This window comes from Oryzias latipes, chromosome 24 (genome assembly GCF_002234675.1).
Source record: "Oryzias latipes chromosome 24, ASM223467v1".
Lineage (NCBI taxonomy): Eukaryota > Metazoa > Chordata > Actinopteri > Beloniformes > Adrianichthyidae > Oryzias > Oryzias latipes.
The window spans coordinates 11220569-11247463 of NC_019882.2; the positions used below are offsets into that span (position 1 = coordinate 11220569).

General features: G+C 38.9%; 1 protein-coding gene across 2 annotated transcripts in view; it reads left to right on the forward strand.

The window, feature by feature from the left end:
* The window catches only part of cd2ap (CD2 associated protein), a 55755-nt gene that overhangs the window by 13531 nt on the left and 15329 nt on the right, over positions 1-26895 (forward strand). The window contains exons 2-13 of one of the 2 annotated variants that reach the window (XM_023952734.1): positions 1507-1664; positions 14527-14701; positions 15611-15711; positions 15986-16112; positions 17011-17147; positions 18481-18568; positions 19998-20116; positions 21824-21922; positions 22696-22749; positions 23423-23522; positions 25434-25578; positions 26368-26528. In XM_023952734.1, the coding sequence (XP_023808502.1) occupies positions 1507-1664; positions 14527-14701; positions 15611-15711; positions 15986-16112; positions 17011-17147; positions 18481-18568; positions 19998-20116; positions 21824-21922; positions 22696-22749; positions 23423-23522; positions 25434-25578; positions 26368-26528 (1464 nt within the window). Of the gene's footprint in view, positions 1-1506; positions 1665-8260; positions 8328-14526; positions 14702-15610; positions 15712-15985; positions 16113-17010; positions 17148-18480; positions 18569-19997; positions 20117-21823; positions 21923-22695; positions 22750-23422; positions 23523-25433; positions 25579-26367; positions 26529-26895 lie in introns of those variants that run through there. The other variant, XM_023952735.1, reaches the window with a different exon arrangement.

Genomic DNA, 26895 nt, shown 5'->3' on the forward strand with positions numbered 1-26895 from the left:
AGAAAAATAGCAGCAAGAGAAAGAAGGGCAGTTGGTAGGTCAAAGGGCTGGAGGGCTGTACAGTTGTCTGCAGGCAACAGTGAAGCATGGTGGAGGTTCCTTGAATGTTTTTCTTAGTAAAATTTTAGTAATGCAAGTAAATCCCAGGTTGTCACCATTCGTGTTTGTAAAGGCAAAAATAACTTTACAAAGGAATAAAACAAATGTTGGTTTCTTCAATGTAGACCTACAACAGCACTGATGCTAGCGATGCTAACAGCAGGTGAATGCTACATGGATATCAAACCAGTCTTTACTGCATGGGTTCATCAAATCCATGGCATTGTTTTTTTTCTTTAAATTAATTCTGGTGCTTTCTTTAAGGTAGAAACATCTTTCTGTTAACTGCTACAGAGAAATGCTATTTTTAAACACAAAAGTGTTAAAAAACAAAACAAAAAAATTTAGTTAAAAAATCAAAATTGGTTTTTGAAAGAACGATTTTAGACTAAATCAGTCTAAATGTGTGGGAAAGTGAATCGAAAAATTATTTTTTTAATTGAACCATTGACCCTCCCCCCTTGTTCCAAACAGGAAGTATCTACTGGCTCCAAGAAGCCAAAATCCCATAGACTTCTATAGAGAAATAAATAATAAATTACTCAGTTATTCTATTTGTCAGAATAATCATTCTTACTCTGCTAATATTTTTAAACAGTCTATTTTTTTCTCTAGTGCAAATCTTCCAAGTTAAAAACTGGCCAACCAGATGCCTCAATAAAAGAATGTGGTGTCTGCTGGCCCCCATGTCAAACATTCAAAGTGTTTGACAGATTTTGAGTAGCCCCCTTTTAAGTGGAGGGGAATGGACTTCCAATAAGCTCAGTCCTGATTGGTTAGAGTAGTTTGAGCCAGAGGTTTATCATGATATACGAGTTACATCACATTCACTCAGTCCAGTTCTCATATACAGTCAATGATTTGAATTGGAACCAATTCAGTATTTTAACAGTGTAGCCCAGTCCTGATCCTAATGTACCCTCTGACCTTTTCTTATTATATAAATGAGGTCAATCTTTTTCTTTGGCGAAGGTCTTTTAAATATTTGCATATTTTTCCCATGTGAGCTTTGGAATGTAGTTTCACTCATCTAGATTGTTTTTTTTTGCTCTAAAAGCAAACTTGCTTATCGTTTGATCATAAACCTGAAATTCCAGCCGTTTCAGAGGTTTTCCATCAACTGAACGAGGGAGAACACTTGCGTCAAACAAAATGCTGCAAAAAAATACCCAACAACTGATTTGTTTGGTTAATAATAGATTGGCAGCATTTTATTTTTTGAGAACTTAAAATCAAGCAGGATTTTCAAAAACTTAAACATGAATTATTTTGTTTCTATACAGTTTTCTTACCTTATTTTCTTTTTTGTGCCATTCCTATCCTTACTGCCTCTTTGACTTCTTCCATTTATCCCTATCATCACTTCTTTTGTTTATTCTTTTTTTTTTGGTCATCTGTCCGGTGTAGAGGTGCTGGTGGAGTTCGACTACGAAGCGCTACATGATGACGAGCTGACCCTGCGGCCGGGGGACGTCATCAGGAACGTGCGCTACATAGAGGAAGATGGCTGGATGGAAGGGGACCTGAACGGGAAGAGGGGAGTTTTTCCGGACAACTTCGTTAAGGTGGGATAAGAAATGTCTGGAATGGAGAAATGCATTTTGCCCGCCGGTTGTTTATGTGGACTTCTGGCTTGTTGGCTTGATTTTCTGTGTGGGGCTGACTACATTCCTGCTGAGGCTTTGAAAACTCGTCTGCTGCCAGTAAGAGTTTCCTTATCTTAAGTCAAGCTAGAGTTTGTTGGTGTTCTTTAAGGTTGTGTCTGAATTCCCTCCCTGCATAGTGCACTATGTGGGGCGTTTGTTATTTTTTGGAGTGTCCGAATCTACAATTCTAAAATCCAGTGCCCTTGAAATTCCCCAGAAGTCTCTGTGGAAAAGCTAGTCTGCATTGTTCCTTAAAAGATTAGGGAATATAGACCACAATGAAATGTGTTTAAGTAAGTTTTGTATTTGTTTTCATCATCAGGAAACAGTGGATTCATAAAAAGTATTTGTTAAAAGCTCATATTTATTAACTTTTTAAAACTATGTTTTTTTAACATTTTTTTGCATAAAGAAATGTCAACATTTTACCACATTTAGAGATTTCTACAATGTCCTTATGTGTATTTTTGCTCTAAACATCTTTAGAATTACATTTTATAATAATAAATAATGTGAGGATGTCAGCCGTATCTTTTGAGACCCACTCTCATCTGCAGACTGTCTGAAGAGGCTTCTGGTAGCTCACTTGCAGACAATAAAACCCATGTGTCTTCGAGGATGTGTCATTTGTGGTTGTCGAGATGAACCGCAGACTGCAGGCGGCTTTGTTCAGTCTGTTGCTACACACCTGCCTGCTAAGGCTTGATTAAAAATTTGAGATGGTGGCTTGATTGTAGAGGTTCAGTAGAACAGCTGGAGGAAGATCATTGTTAAACATTCATTTCGTTGAGTTTCTGCAGGGTTTTATTGGTCTTCTTTCTAATGTGTGGAACATCTCAACATTACTTCCTTTACTTGTACTTAAAGAAAACCAGTTTCCTCTGAATTATAAGCTTTATTACATTTGCCAAACCTTCCACAAAACATTTAAAAGACTTAAGGATAAAAATAGGCCACTCAAATAAGTATAAGAACAATGCCATAAAAGTATAAAAATCAATGACGTAGGAATATAAAAACAATGACATAAAAGGATAAGAACAGTAACATAAATAGGTATCATGAACTTAATAAAAAGACTAAAAAGATTCTAAGCATCTTCCTGTTTCTTATGCTTCTTCAGGAGAGGAACTAACTGTTTTGGCTCTAGCATTCACACCACATTTGCTCTAAAGTATATTGTATTTTTAGAAGTGATGACCTCCTATGATCTATTTAATAACATGAATAATAATGAATTGGCTTTATCTCCGCTTTTCCAGACGCTCAAAGCTCTTCCAGTGTGTCCATTATTCATGCACTCCTCATTCATACTTGGTGATGGTAACTACTGATGTGGCCACAGCTGCTCTGCGGCAGACTGACAGAGGCATGGCTGCCAGTTTGCGTCTACAGCCCCTCTGACCATCAACGGGACATTCATACGCATCGCCGCACTGGAGGAGGGAGGGTGAAGGGTCCTGCCCAAGGACATGATGACAGCTGGCTGGGGGGAGCGGGGATCCAATGCTGACCCTTTGATTGTTGGCCTACCTGCCCAAGCCCCCCCAGGTGGTTATTTAGAGCAGCAGTTACCAACCTCTTTAGCGCCATGTTGTCGCGGTATGACGTCACACAAAGTTGTCATGGACCGGTCTTTAAGATGTAGGCGGAGGATTATTGTGGCAACGCTACGCTGAAGGAGGAACAGATACGTGACGAGACAAACCCCGAGCTTTTATTTTGACACGGAAAACATCGAACATCGCGCAGGTGTCATCATCGTCTCCCCTTCCGACACTCATCATGCAAAAAAGAAGTACCGGTACTGTCTATTAAATGTAGCTTTCTTTTTTTGGTACTTGAAGGCTCCTTTTCTGTCTCCTGGCTGGGCGTTTTCCCTTTGGCAAAGAAACTTTCCAAAGACGTTTGTTTTTTACTCTTTTTGCTAGCTCCTGGTTTTATTTTAGCGGTAATCTATCACATGACTGAGAAGAGCGCCTTGGCCTGCGTCAAGACTGACATGCGCGGATTTAACAGAGAATCAGGCAATTTTTCAAAACAAAACATCTTTCAGATTCCGAAATAAATAAAATGGTATTAATGTTAGTTATTTATTCTTTCTGTGTGGCCCGGTACCAAATAACCCACGGACCGGTACCGGGTTGGGGAGCGCAGATTTAGAGTAATAATAAAAGAAAGAATGCAAAAAAGAAAAACCATAATGACATTGAAATAAAAAAGCAGCCACGAAACATATTTTCTACTGATGGCAGTAAATGTTAAGGTAGCAAAAAGAGTCTTGATGAAACTACCAATGAATTGACAAAAGAAAGTACATTTAAAATGATTTTGGAATTGAAATTTCTTAAACCGCAACACCAAAGTTGTATTTAAAGTACAACTTTTTTACTTAAAAAGAAATATTGACGAGAAAGTGAAGTGAAACAAAAAGCAGTTTGGTACATACGTCAAATCTACAAAAATTCGGTGCTTGGCAGTTGGCAGCTTTTAAATGTTGAAACCATTTTTAAATGTAATACATCCGTGTAGCTGCAGCTGGTCCGGTTTGTAATGACAGTGGAATGCCATCTCCTCTACCTCAACAGTTTCAGTTACAGACCAGTCACTGGTGCAGGAAACTCAAATGCTGGTTTCCTTCAAATTTTAATGACAAGATTACCTTTGACATTGGCACAAATTGTAATTTTTTTTTCTTTTCTTCTTTTTCTTCCAGTAAACCAGATAAAGGTATAATGTTTGGAATGAATACCGATTCAAACTGAGAATACATTCTAATGTAACAGCACTACATTGGTGTTGTTTTGAGTGTTAGCTCACCCCCTTAGCCATTTTTTATGTTCACAGGTGTGGGTTGTAATCTACATGAACTGATGTAATGCCATCACATAAGTTTACTGCTTTTGAAGCCATGGCTGTTTTAAACTGCTGTATTTTTGTATATTTTTTAAACAGTCCTTGCATGAAGTGGAGATTTTTTGTCTTATTTGGTTAATGGAATATTCTAGATCAATTCTAAGATTGCAGTTCTTTTCCATGATGATTTCATGTTTATAATGGAAGTGCTGAGAGGGCAGCTGGAGCTTCATTTTTTTTGATACTTTCTCCTTTGAGTCCTCTGTCCTCTATGGAATCTAACTTACTTGGACACACCTGATTCCACTTGGCCAAATCTGAAGGGCGCTGAAAATGAGAAACTGCTATTTCTCATTTCTTTTTCTTTGGTCAATTTACTGAAATGTCCAGAAAACTTTGGACTTTTGACAACAGATGTCCCTGGCAACACCTAAATAATCTAACATAGCATAACTCTTTGATTGTTTATGCCTTTAACAAGAATCAGCTGATTCTGACTCGGAGGACAACGACTTCATATTAGCTGTGCAACGATATGCAACATATTTCTAACATAAAATAAAAGGTAATCGTATCATAAAAGTGTGAAAGAAACCAGTATTTGTATTTCCTGCACCAATGACTGGTCTATAACACACACTGTTGAGGTAGAGGAAATAGCATTCCAGTATGATGAAACACACTACAAACATAAATTGTTGCATAATGCCGCAAAATCGCTTTTCTCTGCAACAGAACCAGCTGGAATTATGTCAAGTGCATAAACTTTTTAATAACTACAACAGTTGAAAGAATGTAAAGACTGAATGTAAGGGTGTATTCAGTCTTGACGCACTTGGTCCGCTTAAAGTGAACCAGATAATCCAGAACAAATTTTCCGTCTGAATACACCCAAGGAGACCCTGGTCTGGGACCAGGAACTGCTCTCTGACCCATCTTTGGAGGAGGTCTCAGTTCGTTTCCAATCAGACTGAGCTTTGGGTCGCTCTGAGATTCCTCAGTCTGAATACAATCCGTCTTTTGAGCGGAACAACTGAACCAAAACGTCCAACGTAAACAGAGTAGGAACAAATGAGCCGCGGACAAATGTAAATCGATTGTTGTCTTATTAAACAGAAAAAAGGTCCAACTGTTAATTCATTTATTTAATCATAGCTGAAAACGCTTCTTACATGCTGTTCTGTGTCTCGATGTGCAGCACGCGCGCTGCACTGCTGTAGCATCTTCCTAAAAGCTACCTTGTAGTTTCGTTGACAGAATTCTGTGTGGAAACCCTTTGAATTTAGCAAAGACATGTGACCATACAGTGTGGTAGAATGTTCTAATAATTGATTATTTTGATTTAGAAAAACAACAGTGGGCTGAACTTTAGGAAACTATAATGTGAATAGATATGTCATCAATTCTTGTTTACTTGTTTGTAGGGCTGCACGATATGAGGAAAACTCGCGATATGCGATATTGGTGATTAATATATTGCGATAACGATATAATTCGCGGTATATAAACAAATAGCAAAACAACCAAAAACATAATTTCCGTGTTCACTGCAACAATTTAAAAATTATACTCCAAATGACCCTCGTCGACGTAGGAGGCAAACATCAAACATAAAAGGGCTCATCTGATTGATCAACAACGTAAATGGGTCCTTCCGATTGGTTAAATGCATAAAGGGATTTATTTCATTTGTTCAATATTTCAAGCTGCCATGAGATTGTTTTAGCACATTTAAGGTAACCATTTATTGCGATTTTCGCCGTCTTTTGCGGTATGCATATTGCACAGCTTAATGTCGCGATAACGATAAATTTGCGGTATATTGTGCAGGCCTACTTGTTTGTTTGTAAATATATTTTATTTACACTGGAAAACTTCTCCAGGGGGGTATTCCAGGAAGCATGTTTAAACTACCCTGACTTTGACCCTGAACTCGGGCTGAAATCCGCCTGAACTTGCTTACTCTGGGTATGTCGGTTCCAAGAGGCCGGATATGAGTTAGCGTAATTACGCTCGACTTGGTAACCCTGGGTTAATGCACGTGGAGGGCAAGTACATAAAGACATTCTCAATGGATCACCGATTTCCAGAGACGCCATGGAAACGCGTGGAGAAAATAAGGGAGCGCTATACTTTAGTGAGACGGAGTCAGAGATTTTAATTTCGGCGTATGACAATTATACGGCCATAAAAAAAGTAATATGGCTGCATCATCAGAAGAGAGACTTTCTGCTTGGAGAATAATCACGGACAATGTAAAAATAAGAGTTTCTGATCTTATTTTCATTGCGACGCATATATATATATATATATAGAACAAATTCAATTGGTAATAAGTAATTGAGTTTAATTTATTCAACCTAATTTCTTACGTCTGTCCAACTCAATAGTTGTTTTTACAACTCAAATTTACATATTTATCTAACTAAATGAAATATTACTCCAATTCAATTATCTGTTTTTTCATAGTAATTTATTCTACTTCTTGAACTCTCATATGTCTAAGTTTTACGCCGCAGATGTTCTCATTTTTATAACATTAAAATAAATCATTCAATGTGAATTTACAACATGAAGAATATTTTCATATATCATGACTCTGACTTTAACTTCAGTACTTGCAATATAATAAAGCACTTGGGGTGCTAAATAAGTTCACCATCCTCTCCCTCCCTCTCACCCATGATGCAGAAAGAATGAAACATAACAAGACAAAATAACTCGGTAAAACTCAGTAAAACAGCTACAACTAAACATATTTAGACAATACCTACACTTCCCAAATCCGTCCAGACAGGCAAAGGGAATGATATCCCACAATTCCTTGTGCTGCCAATCTAACAGCAGCACCAAAGTTACACCTACTTAATTGAATTAATTTGAATGAAAGTAAAATAAATGTCTGATAACTGTGTTATTTTTAAGATGACTGAACTAAAAAAATGATTTATCTTAACTGAAGCAAATATTTAAGTTAGATCAACAATGTAAAAAAGTTTATTTTTCCAACATCCATACGTGGTCTTATCACCCTGTCATGGTGGAAAAAGTATTATCTGAGCTTCTTCATCCACTAAATCATCTTCAAATGGACAGGCCATGCTGCTTCACCTCTCTGAAAACAAACTAAGCTTCAACTAAACCTGCTCCAGACCAGGTTATGTTCAGAACATGAGTTCCTATGGGAACTTGACATACTGTGAAACGTACCTGTTTTTGGAACCGAAAGCTGAGGTTATCCGCTTCCTTAGCCTCAAACTTACCGTGGTAACTCACATAACCTCCTTTTTGTAATACCCCCCTGCACTGTTCAGTTCCCATGTATTTATCTGAGTCACACTGGTTGATTATTTACCTTAAAGATGTCCTGGATCTATTTTAGATCAGTGAATCGGATTATTCAAAATGAACCAAGATCCACTGAGTCCTTTTGTCAACCACAAATGATGATATGAAACAAACTGTTGTCGACATGAATCATTACACCCTGCCTGCAGACTTTTCCTCTCATCGTCCTCCTTTACTTGCTTCTCCCGACCATCCAATCCTGTTATCCCGCGTAGTGAGATAGGTAATCTGCTAATCTGCCTGGCCCTGTCGCTGGATGGATAATCCTGTAAAAAGCCGGCTGTTGAACTTTGCTCCTTACAACCGGTCATCTGACATGTCGTATTTCCTCTGTGGCTGAGTAATTGCGAGACGGGAAGCATGTCCAGGAGAGACGCGGTAAGACTGTTGATTGAATCTCTGACATCACAGTTTAAGTGTATTTTCTTGATTGTTTTGCATTTCTCAGGTTTATGAGCGTCCATGTGGCATAGCTTCACCTTTCCAAAATTCTCTGGAATCTGTAGGACTTTTCGGTGTTTGTCCAGTTCAGGTTTTCAATGCTGCTGTTTTAAAAGTCTACCAATGAAGGAAACACCCCACATTCTAATACTGCACTTCCGAGTTTGAAATGATAGAATAATGATTTGGTCTAAATCTTCTAAAATTTGAAAGGATAAACGTTGTCAAGGTGGCTCAGGTTCACCTAAACTAAATGTGAATGCTTGGTTGGAGGACCATAAAAGCCAGTGCACTAAAATGATTTGGATCTTAGCGTTTTTCTTGAGGGATTTTTCCTGCATCCATTGGAAAGCTCACTTAAATTCTGATATGGACCAAATAAGCCAAGTGAACTTGTAAAATCCCACCCCTATTTATGTTTTTTATTTACATAACATAGTTGCCATAATCCGGTTCTTTGCATTAATTTAAAGTTATTAACCTTTTTTAGTCTTAGTGCATCTTATTTATCAATGGACAAAGATGATGCGCTTATTATTATTGGAAACTATAACCTTAATCCAGGAATCAATATTCCACGTCATGTAACAAAAATGGATTTGTCATTATTATCAAGTAATAAATATGGAGTGCCGATCAGTCACGTTCAATTGTTTCTAACAGCGGACAGTGACGTGGAATTGGTTTGAATGGAATGCTACACACCCTGGTTTGTTTTCTTTCACATGTGGCTCTCTCATAAATAAACTAAAGACTGAAAGATTCCAAAGTGGCTGGAAATATCATTCAGTACAGTAGTTAATTCTGCTCAATTGGTGGGGGGCTGGGGGTATGTACTAGACCAAGATGAGGGGGTAAAAGCAGAGAAGAAGAAAATCATCTCGCTAAACTACTGGTAATCCTCATCATCTATTGACGCTTTTGCACCGGACGTTTAGCTCCACTGTTGATATGCTTTAGACTACCGTAACACTTCATATTTCAAAAAATTTGACTATTTTTTAATAATAGATTTTAATATTGTGTGTTTTTACGGTTTTATTCTTTTTATTGTGTGGGGTGTGAATGTAAGCAGCTGGCCGTTTTTTAATTTCTATTGGGATTAATAAAGCTTCTTCTTCTTTTTCAACCGTTAACAATATTGACGTAATTCCAGCGGATTCCGGCGCTGGCAAAAGCAGCCTTGGCCTGATCTGCAACACTTTAGCAAAATGTTTATGCAACCAATCAGGTGAAAAGTGCGTTTCGCACAAAGCTCCTTTTCTCTGCATCAGAATTGGTTGATTTATGTTGATGGCTTTAACAGTCAAGGTGTGATGGTTTGTGCCAGCGCGTCAGCAGCAACATTTCTGGGGTTAAAGGGGAAATAGGAAACCTTTAACTCTAGAAATACACCTCATTAACCCTGAAACTATTGTTTGTTTGATCCTTGTAGCTACAAACACTCAACCACTTTGCATAAATGTTGGGTTTGTTCATGAAATGTTTTTTATTGATTGTGTATTTTCTACATTTTTGGAAATTTGTCAAATTAGTATTATTATTAGAAATCTTCTGTTGAAACATTCAACCACGAGTTCTCTGAGGATGACTTGACTAAAAGTTGGAAACATTGTGTGTGCAGTTGTGGTCACTGAGCTGTCGATTCTACTGCGTCTCTTAGAGGGAATTGATTTATATAGATCTCTTTTAGAGCCATTGATCCGTCTAAATGGTTTGACACCCCAGGCAGCATTCGGCCACTCACCCTGCACTTACTTTTTCCACAAACGGAATGGTAAACCCGTGTTTTGAGTCTTTGTTAAAAGCTGTAGATTTACAAAAGAGAAAACTGGAGCTTCAGTAAAAGTCTATCAGTTCAAGCATCTTCCTCTTAACAGGCAGTGAGAGCTCAGTCCAAACCTCACATTTAAATTTCGCGTTCCTCTTTCAGATGACTCCAAATTTGTCAGCAACAGTTTCCAGCACAATATTTAATTTACATTTGTTATTTTGAGCATCACTGCTGTAGTTTGTGCTACGATGTTTAATATAGTTCCATTTTGTAATAACATTTGGCTTGAAGGAGCAGATCTGAGGTCATTCACATTTCCTTAACCAAACTATTTTAGGGTGCATCTTCCTCTTCACTACCGCAAAAGAACCCTTTTTAGACATTTAGGTAGTTTATAAATTTGGAGATTTTGAAACCTTACACACATTTTAAAACAAACAAAATGTTTATGAAAGAATTGGAACTGATGATGATCTAGAATAATGATCATTTTGTAGTTTTTTTTCCCCCCTAATGCTTTAAATACTCTTCAGTAAAGGTGTGTGGTGGACTTTGTTATCATCAGGGAGTTTCCCGGACCTGAGCGGAGGTGTCGTCGGTTTTACTGCCCGTCTGGGTTCATAACAGAGAGCTGCCTTTACTTTGAGTGGCTGTAAAGTAATCGCTGCAGCAACCGCGCCTTGTTTGGTGTCTTTCAAGATGTTTAGCTTTAAAAAAAAAAAAGTTCATTTCTGTTCATCTATAGCAACACTTAAATAAAGTAACTCATTAGCTACAACTGTTGATTACATTCAAACATGGTGGGTCTGAAGGTACCACAGCCAAACTGCTGATTTGACTTTGATGAATTAATTCACGTTTCAATGCAGTTCGTTTAAATATTTATTTATGACTGAATTTTCCACTCTTAAAGCAATTTTTTTAAAATATAAAAAAATAGTTTTCGTGTAGCTAGTGATTTTAATAAAAAATGTTAGAACTTTTGTCAAAGTTATAGATTTGTCCGTTAGAATTCTAAAAGCGATACTTTATTGTTTTTGCTTTAAAAAAAAGCTTTTAAGCAATAATTGCTTTGCATGTAATTTGAAGCACTTCAACATGAGATGTCTCCAACAACGCCTTCATAACACACGCTCTTTTAAGTACCGGAACTCTTCAGCCATGTCCGCGGTCAACGTGAAGCAGCCGATTGATGCGGAGAAAGGTGACTCAGCATATCGACACGACGCTGCTTTTCTCCGCTTCAGAATCCACAGGTTAATAGCAGAAACGGTTGAAGAGTCTTGGTACTTCAAAGATTTTCAACACACCGGTATAAGAAGTTAAGCCGATATAATCCCATGTGTGATAAACAACCACCAAAACGATTGATCATAATGACAAATAAGCCCTACTTTTGAGTTGAAGTACTTTAAGTTGTGAAAACAGTCAAGTTAAATATGTTTTAACAAACATTGGCCCTTGTTTTTTTTATTATGTTCCATAGTTTTGGGATTATGAAGCACATTTGGCGAATCAATTGAAATATGACTCCACCAGGGTCCTGACTACAGGAGCCATAAAGGTCCAACAAGCCATCAAGCGATAGGACTTTATAGTTTACCAAAGTTGTACTGAAACATTTGGACGGATTGCTGAGCACTCAGATCCACAGAAAACTAGCTCCAGGTCAGTAAGCACATCCAGAATGAGTAAATCATTTGTGAGAAAATAAAAAGTTGTATTCGTGCCTTATGGTCTGAAAAAACTGTAGTCTTTCCTTTTTCCCTCCATTTCCATTCTGAATCAAACTACAACAGATTTTTTTTAATAGGTACTTAAGCATTTTATTGTTTTTCACAATATAAAGCTTTTTTTATGTACTAGTATTCATTTTTTTTATATAATGAAGGTTGGACTTAATTGAACTAATTTTTCTTTAAAACTTAACTTGCAAGGTTTAAAGGTTTAAAAAAAAAAAACATTCTTATGTTACCATGGCATTTAGCAACATTCTGAAAATAGCTAGGTTAGGAAGGTAATGTAGAATTTGGGGCGTTGTTATAATTTTTCAAATTCTTATAGCTTTCTTTAGCTAGCTTAACATTTACCAAAACAAATTTGTTAGAAAACCCAGGAGTTATTTTTATTTCTACTGGATTCTATTTTGATTTCTCAAGCATGTTTTTTGTGTGTGCCTTTTGTTTATTTTAGAGTTTTTCATTTTTCATGTGTGTGTCTAGAATTGATCTTTTTTTTTTTTTTTTAACTTGTCCTGTCCAACAGCTGGGCAGACAGACGAGAACTGAGGGCCTCTTGTGTTGGACATATTTTGCTTTAACAAGAGGGGTTATTAATCTTCTGACAAACCAAAGGTATGTCTGGATAAACCCCTTTTGTAATTGAGGCCAAACTTTATTAATTTCAATCATGTCTGAAAATCTTTGGTGTTGGACCGGACGGAAAAGGAAAGAGGGGAAGAAGAGAGAGGGACGCTAGAGAGAGAGAGGGGGGGGGTAGGGGGTGATAATAGGAGGGGAAGGGGGATAAGACCATGAAGCAGCATACAGCAACAAGTTTACTGGTTGTTAATCATTATGGTAAGGTTCAAATGCAGTACAAAAAGGGCGGGGCCCGTCCACACACACACTCAAATGTTATAAACACACCTGCTAGCTGCAAAAATGTCCACCTGTCGATATGTACACAAAACAGATAGTGTTCACACACGCATACTTATGCCTTAAAACCAACTAGTGTGAAATATTTCAGTCATTCAGTCATGCAAGCTGTTAGTGCAAAGGTGAGCTAACACCAGTGCTCAGGTGAGGTTTTATGTTCTTCTAAAATGGATGGTGGAACGTGAAAAGAAGGAGGGAGAGTGCCCAGCCATCCCCACCCCAAGACCCCCACCGCAGCAGCAGCGGCAGCCGGAATCCCCCCAACGCCACACGGGAACCGGCAGGGAACAACCGCCGCCCGGGCGACCAAGCCCGCCACCCAGGCCAGGGCCAGCAGGGCCGCCGCAAGGCCCCCAGAGCCAGAGGCCAGGGAAGCACGGAGGAAAGAGAGCGCCGCCCCATCTAGAATTGATCTAATTCATTGCTCGACATTTCTCTCCAATCCTTCAGCATCTTTACTGATGAGCTTTCACATGTGGATTATTATGACATTTGCTTCTCACTTCTAAGTCTGGTTCCTGTAATCGAGGTGGCTTGACCAAACTTTCCAGCAGCATTGTGCAAGTGTGGTCAGTGACATGTCAAAGCTGCTAAATGGCGTATACATGTATAGTGTGTTCCTACGTTCCTCGGAGGCCCAAAGAGTTTTACAGTTCACCCACACATTCACACACTGATGGCGGCTCTTCTGCCAAACACTGGCACAGACCTATAATCACCAGAGGCAAGGTGGGGTTCACTGTCTTGCCCAATGACACTTCGACATACATACAATTAACACAGCGCACTGTCCTGCGTCCTGATCGGTTGTAGACAATTATTGTCGAGTCTTTTGGTCTCCTCCAGCTCCCGTCTGACTCGATTGACCATGTTTTCCAAAGGACATGGAATCAACTCCATCACTCATCTACTTTGGCAGATAGTTGTCTGATAAATGATGAACATGACAGGTTGAATCCCTTAAAAGACATAAATCAGAATTTTAATTGAACATTTCCAAAAAAAACTTAACATGTCGAACACATCTCAAAATGATCTTAAATTTAACTTAGAGCATTCAACATCAAATACATTCTTAATTCATTATTAGTCCATACCGGTTGTGTTTTTGGTTTCTGGAGCTGGAGTGGAATCAGACCAAACAAACATGCAGGTGTAAGTTTTTTCAGTGATGAATGAAATGGGGTAGGTCTTTGTTGTTTTTACATGGCATGTCTGGCCCGGGTGGAGACGTTCCCAATTGCTGAGATGTTGAACGTCACAATTATCAATCTCCTCCATGCTGTGTCAGAATATACTATACAGAATAAGCTCAGTTTACAAAATAGATACATCTTCTACCACAATCAGAGCTTTACTTTCTCCATATAAATCTGGATTTATTTTTCTGAGAAGGTTTGAACTTTGTGAATTCAATCAAGAGAGAAAACTGTGAAAATGTTTGCCTGAGAAAAGTAGATAACGTGTTTAGTGAGGAGTTTTACAGCTGTAAGCATCTAAAATAATTGTAGAAAGTAAAGTTTACTACTTTGCGAATTTCACTTATCGTGGGTTATTTTTAGAGCTTCTTGCGAATAACGGGGGATACAAACTTTGAAACAAAACGGAACTCTTCAATTTCTTCCCCTTTTTTTTCTCTTTGGTTTTTGTTTCCTTGGCTTTATTTGTTCATGGTTTTTTCTTTCCATTTGTTGTTGTTTAGGAAATAAAAAAGGAGAAGGAGCCCAAAGAAGTCAAGGAGACGAAACATGAGCCGAAAGAAGAGACCTCCGTGCCTCAGAAGAGGGAGAAGAGTGCCCACGTTGCCAACCTGGTCCAGAGGATGAGCACGATAGGCTTCCCCACCGGCGGCTTCCAGCCTCCCACAACAGTAAAGAGTAAGAACAGTCTCTTGTCTTTCGTTTTCTCGAGCTGTCTGGGAGATTTGGCTCCAAATATCGCCTCATCTCTGTCTTCTGACGTGAACTGCGGCGCCTTTACAACCTCAGACGTGTCCATTCCTGCTGAAAGATGTCAGCCGGAGTTTCCCCTGATGCGAGCGCCGCTCGATCCATTTGTTCAATGCATTCTTGATAGCAATCTGTATTTAACACGATCAGAATGCTGTCTTTTGACTATTATTATCAAGTCCAGCTTCCACTGCTGTCAGTGCGTCATGATCACCGTCAGTCTCTTGGAGCTGGGCTGCAGTGTCACTATGTATGTTGTTTATTTTCTTGAAACGTTTGTAGATAAATAAGAGCACTTGCTGCTTCATTTCTTTTTAAAGATATTTTTCTTTTGTCTGTTATTTTTGCCTGATAGTTTTTATCTATTTCACTCATTTTTTCATGATTTTTTTCACTTTAATTTTTCCCATTTTTTTTGTTCCTGCATGTTCACGTGAATGCATCCGTGTGTGAAAACATGTCTGTCATTGGCTGTTTGAACGCATTTGTGTGTGCGTGTGTGTGTGTGAGTGACTGTGTGCATGACTAAATGGGACTTGTGACTTAACAAAGACAGAAGAGACTTTTTGAGTCCAAGAGCTTGAGCAATTGGTGGCTGAATAAATACTCTTTTGCCCCGCTGAATATAAATGTTGCAACTCTAGGTTTTCGTAATGTATTTACATATTTCTATACTCTAAACACTTTTTTTTGTATGAAAGTTAATTTCTGATTTTCTGATCATTCCTCATTCCATCTTTTTTATCTGCTTTTGCCTCATGGGAGAGACAGAAAGGAAAATGTTTCTTTTTATTTTACAACAGAATCTCCTCTGACCAAAGCCTGTCTTTCCTGCAGAGCCCAAGAAGCGGCATTGCAAAGTGCTGTTCGATTATCAGCCGCAGAATGAAGACGAGCTGGAGCTTAAAAAAGGAGACCTCATCGAAATCACAGAGGAGGTACCTCAAATATTTCAGGCTTTCATTCTGAAACCGCTGAAGAAACGAACGGTGTATATTAAAAAACACTGAAACATTTTCAAAAAGCAGGTTTCACTTTTATAGCTTTGTGTTTTAGCGCTTAAACTTAACTGGATTGATGTGATGTTGACAAGTCAACATGTGGAGATGACAGAACAAAGAGTCAAAGCAGAACAATGCTTTGAAGATGGAGACGTTGTTTTTGTCGCTGAAGTCGTTCAAGCTGATCTTTGTTCATATTGTCTCTACGCAGGTGGAGGAAGGCTGGTGGAGCGGCAGCCTGAACGGCAAATCTGGACTGTTCCCATCCAACTTTGTGAAAGAAATGGATGCAGCTGGAGAGGACGTGGAGTCCAGCGACGCCACCCCTGATGACGCCGGTAAAGACGCCATGAATCCTAACCCTCCTGAGATGTCTGCTGGAGAGCAGGAACAACCTGCAATGAGAGCGAAATCATGGAGCCCCCTCCTGAAATGAGCCTCTGCAGGCTTCAGGCTCAGGTTTAGACGCTCACCGCCGAACGTCATGTAGCCGCTGGCTGGACCAATTCAGGATCTCTGAAGGAAAAAGGTGTTCAGGGAAGTTATTGATTACAGATTTAAAACCTTTACACGCAAATATTAAACCTCAGCGTTATTTATGAAAGCACCTCAAAGGAAAACCACATGCAGAACAATAGATAAAAAACTAAAATAGTTTACTGTTTTTTTATTTTTATTTTTTTATTAAGCTTGAGTTTTGTTTTTCTTTTTCAGTCATAAATTTCTTTGTAGCATCTGTATTAAGATTCTTTTATCCATCTTTATTTTGTCAAAAGGGTTTGCCCCGCCTCCAGCACTTTGCTTGGAGCATTATATTGTTCTACCCAATCGGTACCAGAATCCTGATGGGTCCACCGTACGGGTCGGGGATGCTTGGCCTCTGCTCGTCTGTCTGGCTTCCTCCACTTTCAAACGTCCTTTAGACGCTTTTATTTTCTTTCTTCCTTTCATCCAGTGTGACTCAGAGATAAATACCTGGGTATTGAACAGTGCAGGTGAAGATTTCCGTATTTCTTGCAAAATCCAATCTAGTTTAAATCCACATGGTATTTTCCAATATCGATATAATTGATTGATACAATTTTGAAATGATTTTATAATGGTAGAGTCAATTTACAACTTGCCTCAGATGGATGGATCTGGTTGGATCTAAGAGATAGAAATCTATTAATCTGATTAATGGTTACTCACTAGTAGCAGATCATAGAGGCCTCTTTGACACTTGTGTCTTCTCAGAGGGAAGTGGAACAGATGGAGCCACCACCCCCACCTCACCTCAGTCCGCCTCCGGGAGCGGAGCCATCGCCCAGCCCAAGAAGGTCCAAAGATTCGGATACGGAGACATTTTCAAAGAGTCGTCCTTCAAGCTAAAGGTAGGAATGCCAAGTCCGGAAACAGACGAGAAGAAGATGAAGGTAAAGCTTTGTTTGTCCTGCTGCTCTCAGTGATGTGAGAGCGGAGAAGGGCTTTGTTTAGCTGAGACTTTAAAACAAACCCAACAAAGGTTGGCCTTAGACACTAGAGTCAGAGGAAATGAAGAATCAGGAGCTGAAGGTGTTGAGCTTCTCCTGAGGAAGAAGAAGAAGAACATCAGAAGAAAAGCTCACCAAAGATATGAGTGCAGAGAAGTCAGAGTGAAATGGGTTGGACATGTTCAGACAGAGGAGGAAGAAGGGATTCTGGGTAATATGATGTTGAAGAGGGGGGGGAGATCAATAAATGTGGCTCCACAAGAGTCCGAGGCGTTCTTTCTCCAAACAAGAGTTTTATGAAGGCAAACGGTGATGAAGAACAAAAGCTGGACATGTAGGTTTGTTCATGTTTTCACTGAAGAACGGGTCTGGGTTCTTTGACCCTTGAATGCCTGACCTCCCACATACGACCCCGATTACAATCAAAATACTTGCATGCGAGTTGCTGTGTAAAAATGACCTCCTGAGTTCCCAGGAGATCCCATTTAGAAATGGTTGGGGTCATTTCTGACCCCACTTGTTGAAAAGTGGAGTAGTGATACAAAAGCTACAATTTCTTAAAATGTACAAATGTGTCTTTAAAAAATGTATTGGCTTCATGTAACAAACATGTTTTATGAGGACTAGATGAAAGATTTAAAAGAATCAAAACCCATAGGGTCTTTTTTGACCCCACGTAACCCCCATGGAAGGGTTTCCAGTCTGCTTGAAGGAGCTAGATGTTTGATTTTTCTTTTTCTTTAAAGAAGGATTTCTCAAATGTAGCATCAAGATCATACAGAAAGACACACAGAAACACATGAAGGCCCTAAAGTGGTTTGTCTTGAAGATGGGTTTCCTAAGCAGCAGCTCTTCTGAACGTCTTCCTTCTCCTTCTTCTCTCCTCCCCTCGACAGCTCTCACTTTGCCTCACCACTAACTCTGCTTCCTCCGCTCTGCTCATCACACCACATGGTCCTCCCCTCCCAGCAGCTCCAAACCTTTGGATTGGAGCTGTCTGCTCCCAGCGGCGGCCAAAGCCCCGCCCGCTGCGCCTTAAAGCGCCATCCATGCTTTCCCTTCTCTGTGTTTCAACATTTTTCCTGTCCTGAACCGCTAACCTCCCGATTAATGACCCCATCCATCCATTAGAGGGCATTTTGATTTGGAAGTCACGTCAATCCGCTCCGATGCCGAAACGTCACACATCCAGTCCAGTGAGTCACTCCCATCTGTGTGGTTTGCTTCATTTTAGCCAGTGCCATCATTACCATCCTCTGCAAAGCCCACCCCGCCCAACACCACCGAGCCACCGAGGGCGGAGGCAGACGCCAAACTCAAAGGTAAACAGCTCCAGCGGTGATCAGTGCATGACAATGTTACTATGGGGGATGAGGGGGGACGATGTGAAGGCGAGGAAGACGATACGAACCGTGGGAAGGAGCCGATGATGGGATATCAGATTGAAGATTAAGATAGGGGTATGGATAGCTGGGAGAATCCAAAGCATGATAAGAATAAAGGGGATTAAAGAGGATCATGATGGGGAGAAAGTTATGGATAACAGGGACAATCTAAGGAATGATGATGAATATTACGAGGATGATGGGAATAACAGTTGGGATATTTTTCATCAATGACTTTTATCTAAAGGCAGTTAGAGGTTGTAGACATTTTATACTCATTTCTCCTTTGTGATCAATTTTCAAACGGTTGGTACTTCCGTTCTTTGAATAGCTTCATAACCAAATCAGAGTTCCTGATTGGTCGAAGTTCAACTGGTGTAACTTTCAACGCACACTCAATGGCGGCATGTTTTGTACGCAGAGGCTGAAGACGCACTTAGAAGCTTGCAAAGTGACACGCAAATGCAGGAGTTTTCAACACACAAGCCCAAAATGCACAAATACGCCTGTTTACATAGACTCTTGAATGCGTGTTTGTGAGCCCGGTGTGAATGTAGCACGAAAGTCCAGCTAGATTTTAGCAGCATCCTTAGTAAGTTTATTACAACATTATATTGTCAAAAAAGTAAAATGTTTATAAAAGTAAAAAAAGTTGGAATGTTGAGATTTGTTTTTATGCTTTTATTAAAACTGTAATATTTAAAAAGAAGTTTTAAGTCAAATGGGACTTTTGGTCGCTTGAATTTAATTTCCATTTGGTAACATTTCCTGAATCTTTTATTGTGTTTAGTTAAATGACGGATTTGGTAAATGTTACCAGATAGAAAAAAGGAACTGAGGTAAAAAACGGGATTGTACTTAATGCAATTAGTGATTGGATTTAGTTGGATATCCTTAAACAGTGATTGTATTTAGTTCATCTTCAGGTTATAGAAATGAATCCTCGTCCAGCAGATGTTGACTGGAGAGTTGGAGCCAAAAGAATCAGTTCTGATTTTAAACTTCTGAGGCTGCTCTCACAAAAGCTTCATACAAAGAGCAGCATAGATAGACGCTGATGCTGAAAAACAGAAGGATACAACAGTCGCACATAACATCTGCTATTCAGATGAAAAAACCATCAGGATAAAGTGGAGGAAGTGTCATGATTAGGAACCGCTTAGCTGTGTTTAAAGAAGTGATTATTGACGCTAATCATTCTGTCCTGAAGTTTTCTTTGTGGTTTTTTTCTGCTCTATAATATACATACTGTAATCCAGGGATCTAGAAATCCACAGTTCTCACATGTCAATCTTTTTTTTTAAAATCTATTTTAGACTTTGACTTTGTTGGTTTTCTTTAATCTGCTGTGGTTTCTGTCTAACAGATGCCAGTGTTTCGGTTCCATCGGCGAAGGAGTTCTGTAGGGTCATGTTTGCCTTTGAAGGAACTCATGAGGATGAACTGAGCCTGAAAGAGGGAGACATCGTCCAGATACTGAGCAAGGTGAGTTAGTGGGCGGAGTTACAAACACACTGACGCTGGAAAAACAAAATAGAAACAGATGATGAGCTCAGAGTTTAAATGCTTCTTTATCTTTTTAGTTGCTTTTTTGGTTTCCATTATCTCAAATTTTGCTTTATCATTAATTAAGAATATTGTTGTTGTTTTTTTTTTTTTCTTTTTCTTTTTTTTTTTAGAAATGAGTGTCTTTAGTTTCACTAATTTACAGTTTGATTTGTTATTTCAGCCAATTTTAATCTATATAACTACTTTTTTCTTTTTCTGATCCTATCTTTTCTTTTTTTTAAATGAGGGTTTTAAAACCAGATTACAACAAAGCTGAAACTTTTATTGTGAAAGTTTGAAATTTGTACCAAAAAAAGCTTCTTCTTTTTTTAAAGGTATAAAACACAGTAAACAACTTGACTGAACAATGGATGGTTGGTTTGGATAAATCAAAATTGCAAATATGTTTAACTATTGGTTGAACCCAGTCCAGTTTGTTGCAAATATTTGAAAAAACTTCCATGTTGCATTTCATCACAACGCTCATGGAGGAGTTGTTGAGCAACGTCCCGCTTCAGGCTTGTTGTTGGCTTGGGTCGTCTCTGTTGACTGACGTGGTTGTGACTCAGCGGCACATGCCGACAGACGGGCTTTACTGGCAGGGATGAGGAGTGACTAGTGATGAAGAGGAGGGACGTCCACTGCAGGTCAATCCTGACAGCGGAGCAACAAACCAGAATCGGCTATGAAACTAAAGGGTTTCACAATCTAGTTAGGTTGAAGGTTTGCTCCATGTGGTGGTGATAAACTTTGCTCAACGGCTGTGTTGTATTAGAACTGAGGCAGAATGAATTACAATGGATTCTGGGGGGAAAAGAATGAGAATTTCTGCCTTTTTTTGTGTTTTATTTGGTATTTGTGTGTTTAAAATCCCAGAACTTCTGTAACTTTTCTCCCTGGAACTTAAAATGCCTTGATAGTAATAGATTTCTTTTCTCTAATTCTATTTTGCTTAGTGTAGGAAAAATTAAAACACAAAGAAAAGCAGTTTCAATAAATTTAGAATCCAAAAAACATAATTAGTAATTAAAAACTCTGTAATTACTGTAATTAATTTTTTTGCATACATGAAGTTTTTTTTTGCAAACAAAGCAACAGATTTTTCCAAAAATGTCATTTCCATTTCATGTCTTTTAAAAAAAAATTCATTAATTGTTATTGTCAGCAGTTTTTTCCCGTTCTTGATTTTAATTTCCATATTTTTCTTTTTGTCCTGTCAGGTGGAGGATTTCCAATTAGCTATTCTTTGAGTTTGTGTCCTCTTGACATGCGTAATCTTTAAACTTTTATTTTGAAATAAAGTAAATACGTTAAAATAATCCTGAATAAGCATTTTAGTTTATTCAGTTCTATGTTTTTTATTTTAATTTTCTTTTCCTTAGCCACTCTTTTTAGTTTATTTATTTTTTAGTATTTTTATTATAATAATGCATTAGTCCAGGTAAAAATAAAAAGGCTTTCAAGCATCTCCTTCTACTGCCTGCATTGCCTCTGCCTCCATCTAGTGGACACTATGGGGAAGTGCTTGTTACTAAAAGTACCAGATCATTTGCTGTCGTAGGATTGTAAATAGGAGGGTATAAGTATGGAGAGAGGATTCATCATTGAGCCTAAATGTCGACGTTTACTTTGTTTGACTGTCAGGACACGGGGGAGACGGGCTGGTGGCGAGGCGAGATCGGAGGGGAAAGAGGCGTTTTCCCCGATAACTTTGTTGTTGTCATTTCTGAGACCGAGAGGGAGGTGAGATGAAGCTTCAATTTTTTTTTTATTTAAACACGTCTGTTTAATCATCTGGGAGGGAAAAATAACCATCTTTACTTTATTTAATTTGTCTGTTTTAAAATTTTTTCCTGCTTATGGAGATGTTTTTTGTGCCAAAAATTGAGTTTTTTTTTCTATTATTCTTTTTCGAGTTGGTTTCAAGGTTCCTCTTCAATTTTGTTAAAAGGTTTTTACAAAATAAAAGCTGCAAAAAATAAAACGATATAAAGTCAAAAGAAAATGTTTAAATTGGGGGATGTTAAAAAATTCTTTTGAAAAATACAAGTCACTAGTATTATAAACATGCAATGATTTTTACCCTGAAGCTAAATGCTGCATAAATGCTTAGCGAAAAGCAAAATTTCCATTTAAACATAAACGGCGACAGTGAAATGAAAAGAACAACTAAAGCGTATATTTAGCGTTTTTCTGCTCATACCGACTTTCTGAAAGCAAATGTTTTGGTAGCTTTTTCAGATTTGTGTACAGATTTATACAGTATTAGATAATATCAGATAATATCTGAGTTATATGATTGACAGTCATTTGTCACAGTCACCTGTAATTATAGTTTACAAAACACCTGGGAGATGAGACCCAGCTCTAAATCTGTGTGATGTACAGCTTTTATATGAATTCCTCCTCAAACCTCTACTTCCTCTGAACGTCTGTTGGTGCTTGGAATGAAATGTCTTCGTTTTTCTCTTGAGTTTCTGCTGTGTTTCACTGGAACCGGATCTTTCTGTTTTCAGAGTCTGATGTCGAGAGGCTCCATAAAGTCCTCGCCAAAGCAGGAGTTGGACCCGGTAAGACGCTGTGTTTGTCAAAGCTTTTATTCCAAAACGCAGAACAAAAAAGAAATTCAGAAACACAAGACATCAGCGGTCAGAAGATCAAAGTCTGGTTCTGAAGTGAAGCGGGCCCGGATCGAAGCATGGGCAAAAACAAACGCTCTCTGCTCCCTCTGGCTCTCATTTGAAGTAGCTGCTATTGCAAAGCCGGACTGAAAATCCGCTTTTCTCTGCTCCAGATTCAGCTGATTCACATTGACCGTGTAAAAGTGGCGCCATTTCAAAGAGTGTGTGTTATTTAGGCGTCTCCGGTGTGAAAGGGTTTAGAAAAAAATGAGCAGAGATAAAAACCAAAAAGTCCCGATGTCCAGTTCAGAAGACGCTGAGAAAATGGAGCATTTGAAGGAACCAAAAATCGGATCTGTTCTTAAAAACAACTGTTCCTGAGAGTTTCAGTTTGAATGAAGTAAAACCTAAAAGCAAAATCTGTTTCAAGTGGAGATTGTTACTTTGTGTTTTCATCATTAAATGGGATTTATGACATTTAGGCTGTTTTTATATGCAAAAAGCAGTAGAAGACTGAACCAAAGTCTGTCATGTATATTTACAGAGTTATCTGCATTTAATGTTTGGTTGTTTGTTTTTGTTTTTTTAAATCATTTTGCACATTTTAACCTTTCATTTGCAGAAACGGAAGAAACCCCCTCCACCCACAAAAGCCACAGGTCCGAGGCCAGACATCCCCTTCACTGACAGGAAACCTCATCCAATCAAGCCTGAGGAGAAAGGTAAAGACAACCCTCCGCCCAGGTTTTAGGACACGCCCCTTCTGGAAGAAAAGCCTCACTCCAGCCGATGGCCGATGGCTGGAGTGAGGCTTTTCTTCCAGAAGGGGCGTGTCCTAAAATCTGCTGCTCCCAGCAGGTCACATCCACTAAACATCCTGATTGGCAGCAGGTGGTGCTGCAGGCTACATTCATTTTTAGAGGGAAAGAGTCTTCAGACCCGTTGATTCTGTTGCTTCTTTCATTCAGTTCCTGGTGAATGTTGGGGCTGAAGCAGATCTTTGCTTAAAGCTTTCAGCAGGCGACTGTCCTGCAGCAGCTGCAGCTTTAAGCAGGAAAACGTTTGGACAGATGATTTTAGAGAGCTAAACTGTGATTTTTAGTTCTCTTTTCTTTACTTCAGCAACATCTCCAAGTGTTTACTTGGTGCTAAATGAAAAGAAGTTGATCCAAAGAAGATTGAAACCCAGTTCAAGGAGAATGAAAGCTCAACGTCTGAGTCAGTTATCTGTGAAATCTCACTCTTTCATTCTTGTTCTTTAGGAGCTCCTGCTTTTCTTTTGCTCTTCTCTTTTTTCTTCTAAATCCTTTGGTTTCTCCTCAGTGTCTTCTGCTTTTTTTTATTTTTCTTCTGATACTTCAGTTTTTTTCTTCTCCTTGCTGACTCCTCCTCATATTTTTGTGGATTTTCTCTTGTTTTGTCCAAGTTTTTAAATAAATCTGTTACTTTGGCTTCTTTTTGTTCTTCGTATCTTTAATTGTACTTTGCTTGTCTGTGTTCTTTGGTTTTGATGCAAACTTCCAAGATTTTTTCCCCCACTTTTGCTTCTTCCGTTTTTATTTTATTTTATTTTTTCTTCTTCTTCTTTCTATTCCTTCTGGATCATCATGATCAGTGTCTCAAACAGTAAACAAGGAGGAAACCTTCAGCTAAATTCCTCATTTTGAGCGCTTTGGTTTGCAGTGGAGGTGCCGTCATCTCCTCTGAACATCAGCTGCTCTCTCCATCCTTTAGTGCTGAGATGCTCTGCAGAACATCTTTCTGTTTTAAGCGGCGGCGTTGCGCGGCGGCGTTGCACGGCGGCGGCGTTGCACAGCAGCGCGTGCAGCTCGCTCCGCCCTGGAGCGTGGCACAGCTGAGTCATGGCAGAGTGCAACACTCCGACTGACAACACAATGACAAAGCCGAGGAAAAAGCCTCAGACTGATCTCAGTTGGTGGTTTTAAATAGATCTCAGTCTGTTGTGTCAAAGGAATGCAGACAAGTTGTGTTAAACATTAAGACCTTTAGGGTAAATGAGAAGAAAAAGGATCAAAGGAGCAGATAGAAATAGGAGGCATTTGGAATCTCAGTGAAAGACATTTGACTTTTTTTTTTCCTCGGCTTTTGTGTTTAGATCAAAGTTAAGGAAAAAAATGTCAACATATGCGGATAAACTTGTAAAATTCTGAGAAAAAATGTCAACATTTTACAAAAATGAAGTTAAAAAATTAATAGAAAAGTTTTAAAATGATGAAGAATGGAGTTAGCATTTTATGGGAATAGTCAAAAAATCTGAATTTTCCAAATATATTTGAACTAATCATTTAAAAAGTTGTAATTTAACTACTCCATCGTAGAACTTTTTTAAAATTACCCTTTAAAATAAAAAACAAACAAAGGCATCTGTCAAAGTTTGGAACAAAGTCAGTTCAAGAACGGTCATTGAAGTTCATCACAAATGAACAGAAATAGCTTTGCTGAGCATCAGAATTGTTCCTTTTCTTTTGTTGGATACGTCAGACTCGCCGCAGTGTTCCTCTTCCAGAAAATGAATTGCAGAAATGAAAACCTTTTTTCCAGGTTTCAGTATCTTCTTGGTTTCTTGTTTTCACATCCTGTTCTTTAAATATGTTTTCTCTCCTGTGTTTCAGTGGAAAGGCCCTCTCCAGATATCAAAACCCACAAGCCGGCGCCCGTGGTCCCACCCAAAAAGCCCCTCCCACCAGGAAAAAATAAACCTGCAAGTTTCCCTCCAAAGAGACCCGAGAAGACTTTTGTCCCCTCAGCAAGTTTCAGGTTGGGGTTCCACTCCTTTTTCACATACTTAATCATTAGTGTGGTTATTTCAAAGCTGAACTATTATAGTGTGTTGGCCAGCGCCCCCTTCAGGCATCAAGTTGTAGAAACCCTTTGTTTGGTTTAAAACTCTGACTTTTCTAAGATTGGAGACAAAATTTAACAAAAAATGGCAACCAGCCTCCTGTGGTCATTTGTGGAACTGCAGCATACTTCCGGATTATCCTTCAAATCTGAAAAGTTGGGGGTTGATGCTAATATTCCCATAGCACCTGACTTTTACACCATGATGCTGCCACCTCCATGCTTCAGAGTGGAGATTCTTAAAAAGATAAATGTCCTTGGTATCAATCAATGTTGAGCATAAATTCATTTCTACCACCTTTTTATTGTGTGAAATGTCTTTCATGTCCAAAATGCATTGCAGAAGTGGATCTGCATCAATAAATGAAGAAATGCACAAAAATATGTGCATCAAACGTCTGTGGAAAGAAACATTTGCCCTGTCAGGTGTTTAAAATAGGTTTTTGCTGAACAAACAGGGAGGCGTTGGAAATCTCACACATTTCACAATAAGATTCACCCCAAAAAACTCAAATGGAGACTTTTTCATTGTTAAATTCAGTATTGTGCATCTTTAATAAAGTTAATTTGAGATGTTTTTCATCTTTCACATTTGTATTAATTGTGTTTATTAGAAAATACCTTTTGTTACTTTTTTTCCAATAAAAAACAACTTCACTGATCAAATAAATGTGTATTTTTTATTCTTCTTTTTTTTAAATGTAGAGAAAATGGAGAGGTGTCCTCCTCACGGCAAAAACCAGAAGTGGAGCCGCTGGCTCCCTCCAAACCCAAACCTTTGGCAGGAAACATGGAGGAAAAGCCCCCTGAAGGGACCAAGGACCAGCTTCAACCAGCCCCCCAAACCCAGGCCCCACCCGCATCAGGCAAGTTTGAATTTGAAAACCCTTCAATGGTAGGAGACATTAACAAAGGCTCATTTAGTTTCATTGGCATTAGTGTTGTTTGAAGTTCAATAACTGAATGTTCCGTCTTAAAACCCTTAACTAATAACTGGAGCAAAAAAAATCGCTGCAGAGAACTTGTGTCTTTAAAAATGCATTCATGTCAACATAACCGTCCCAGCCTGCTTTTCTGTATGTTTTCTGCTGCGGTGCTTTAGTCGACGTTCTCTGCAGCAGAGCTGCCGGCTCACTTCCTTCTGAAGTACCGAGCAGCCCGTCCAGCGCTGGCATGTTGCTGTTATGACAGCCTGTAGGGATCATGCATAACCTCTGGGTGACATTCTGAAAA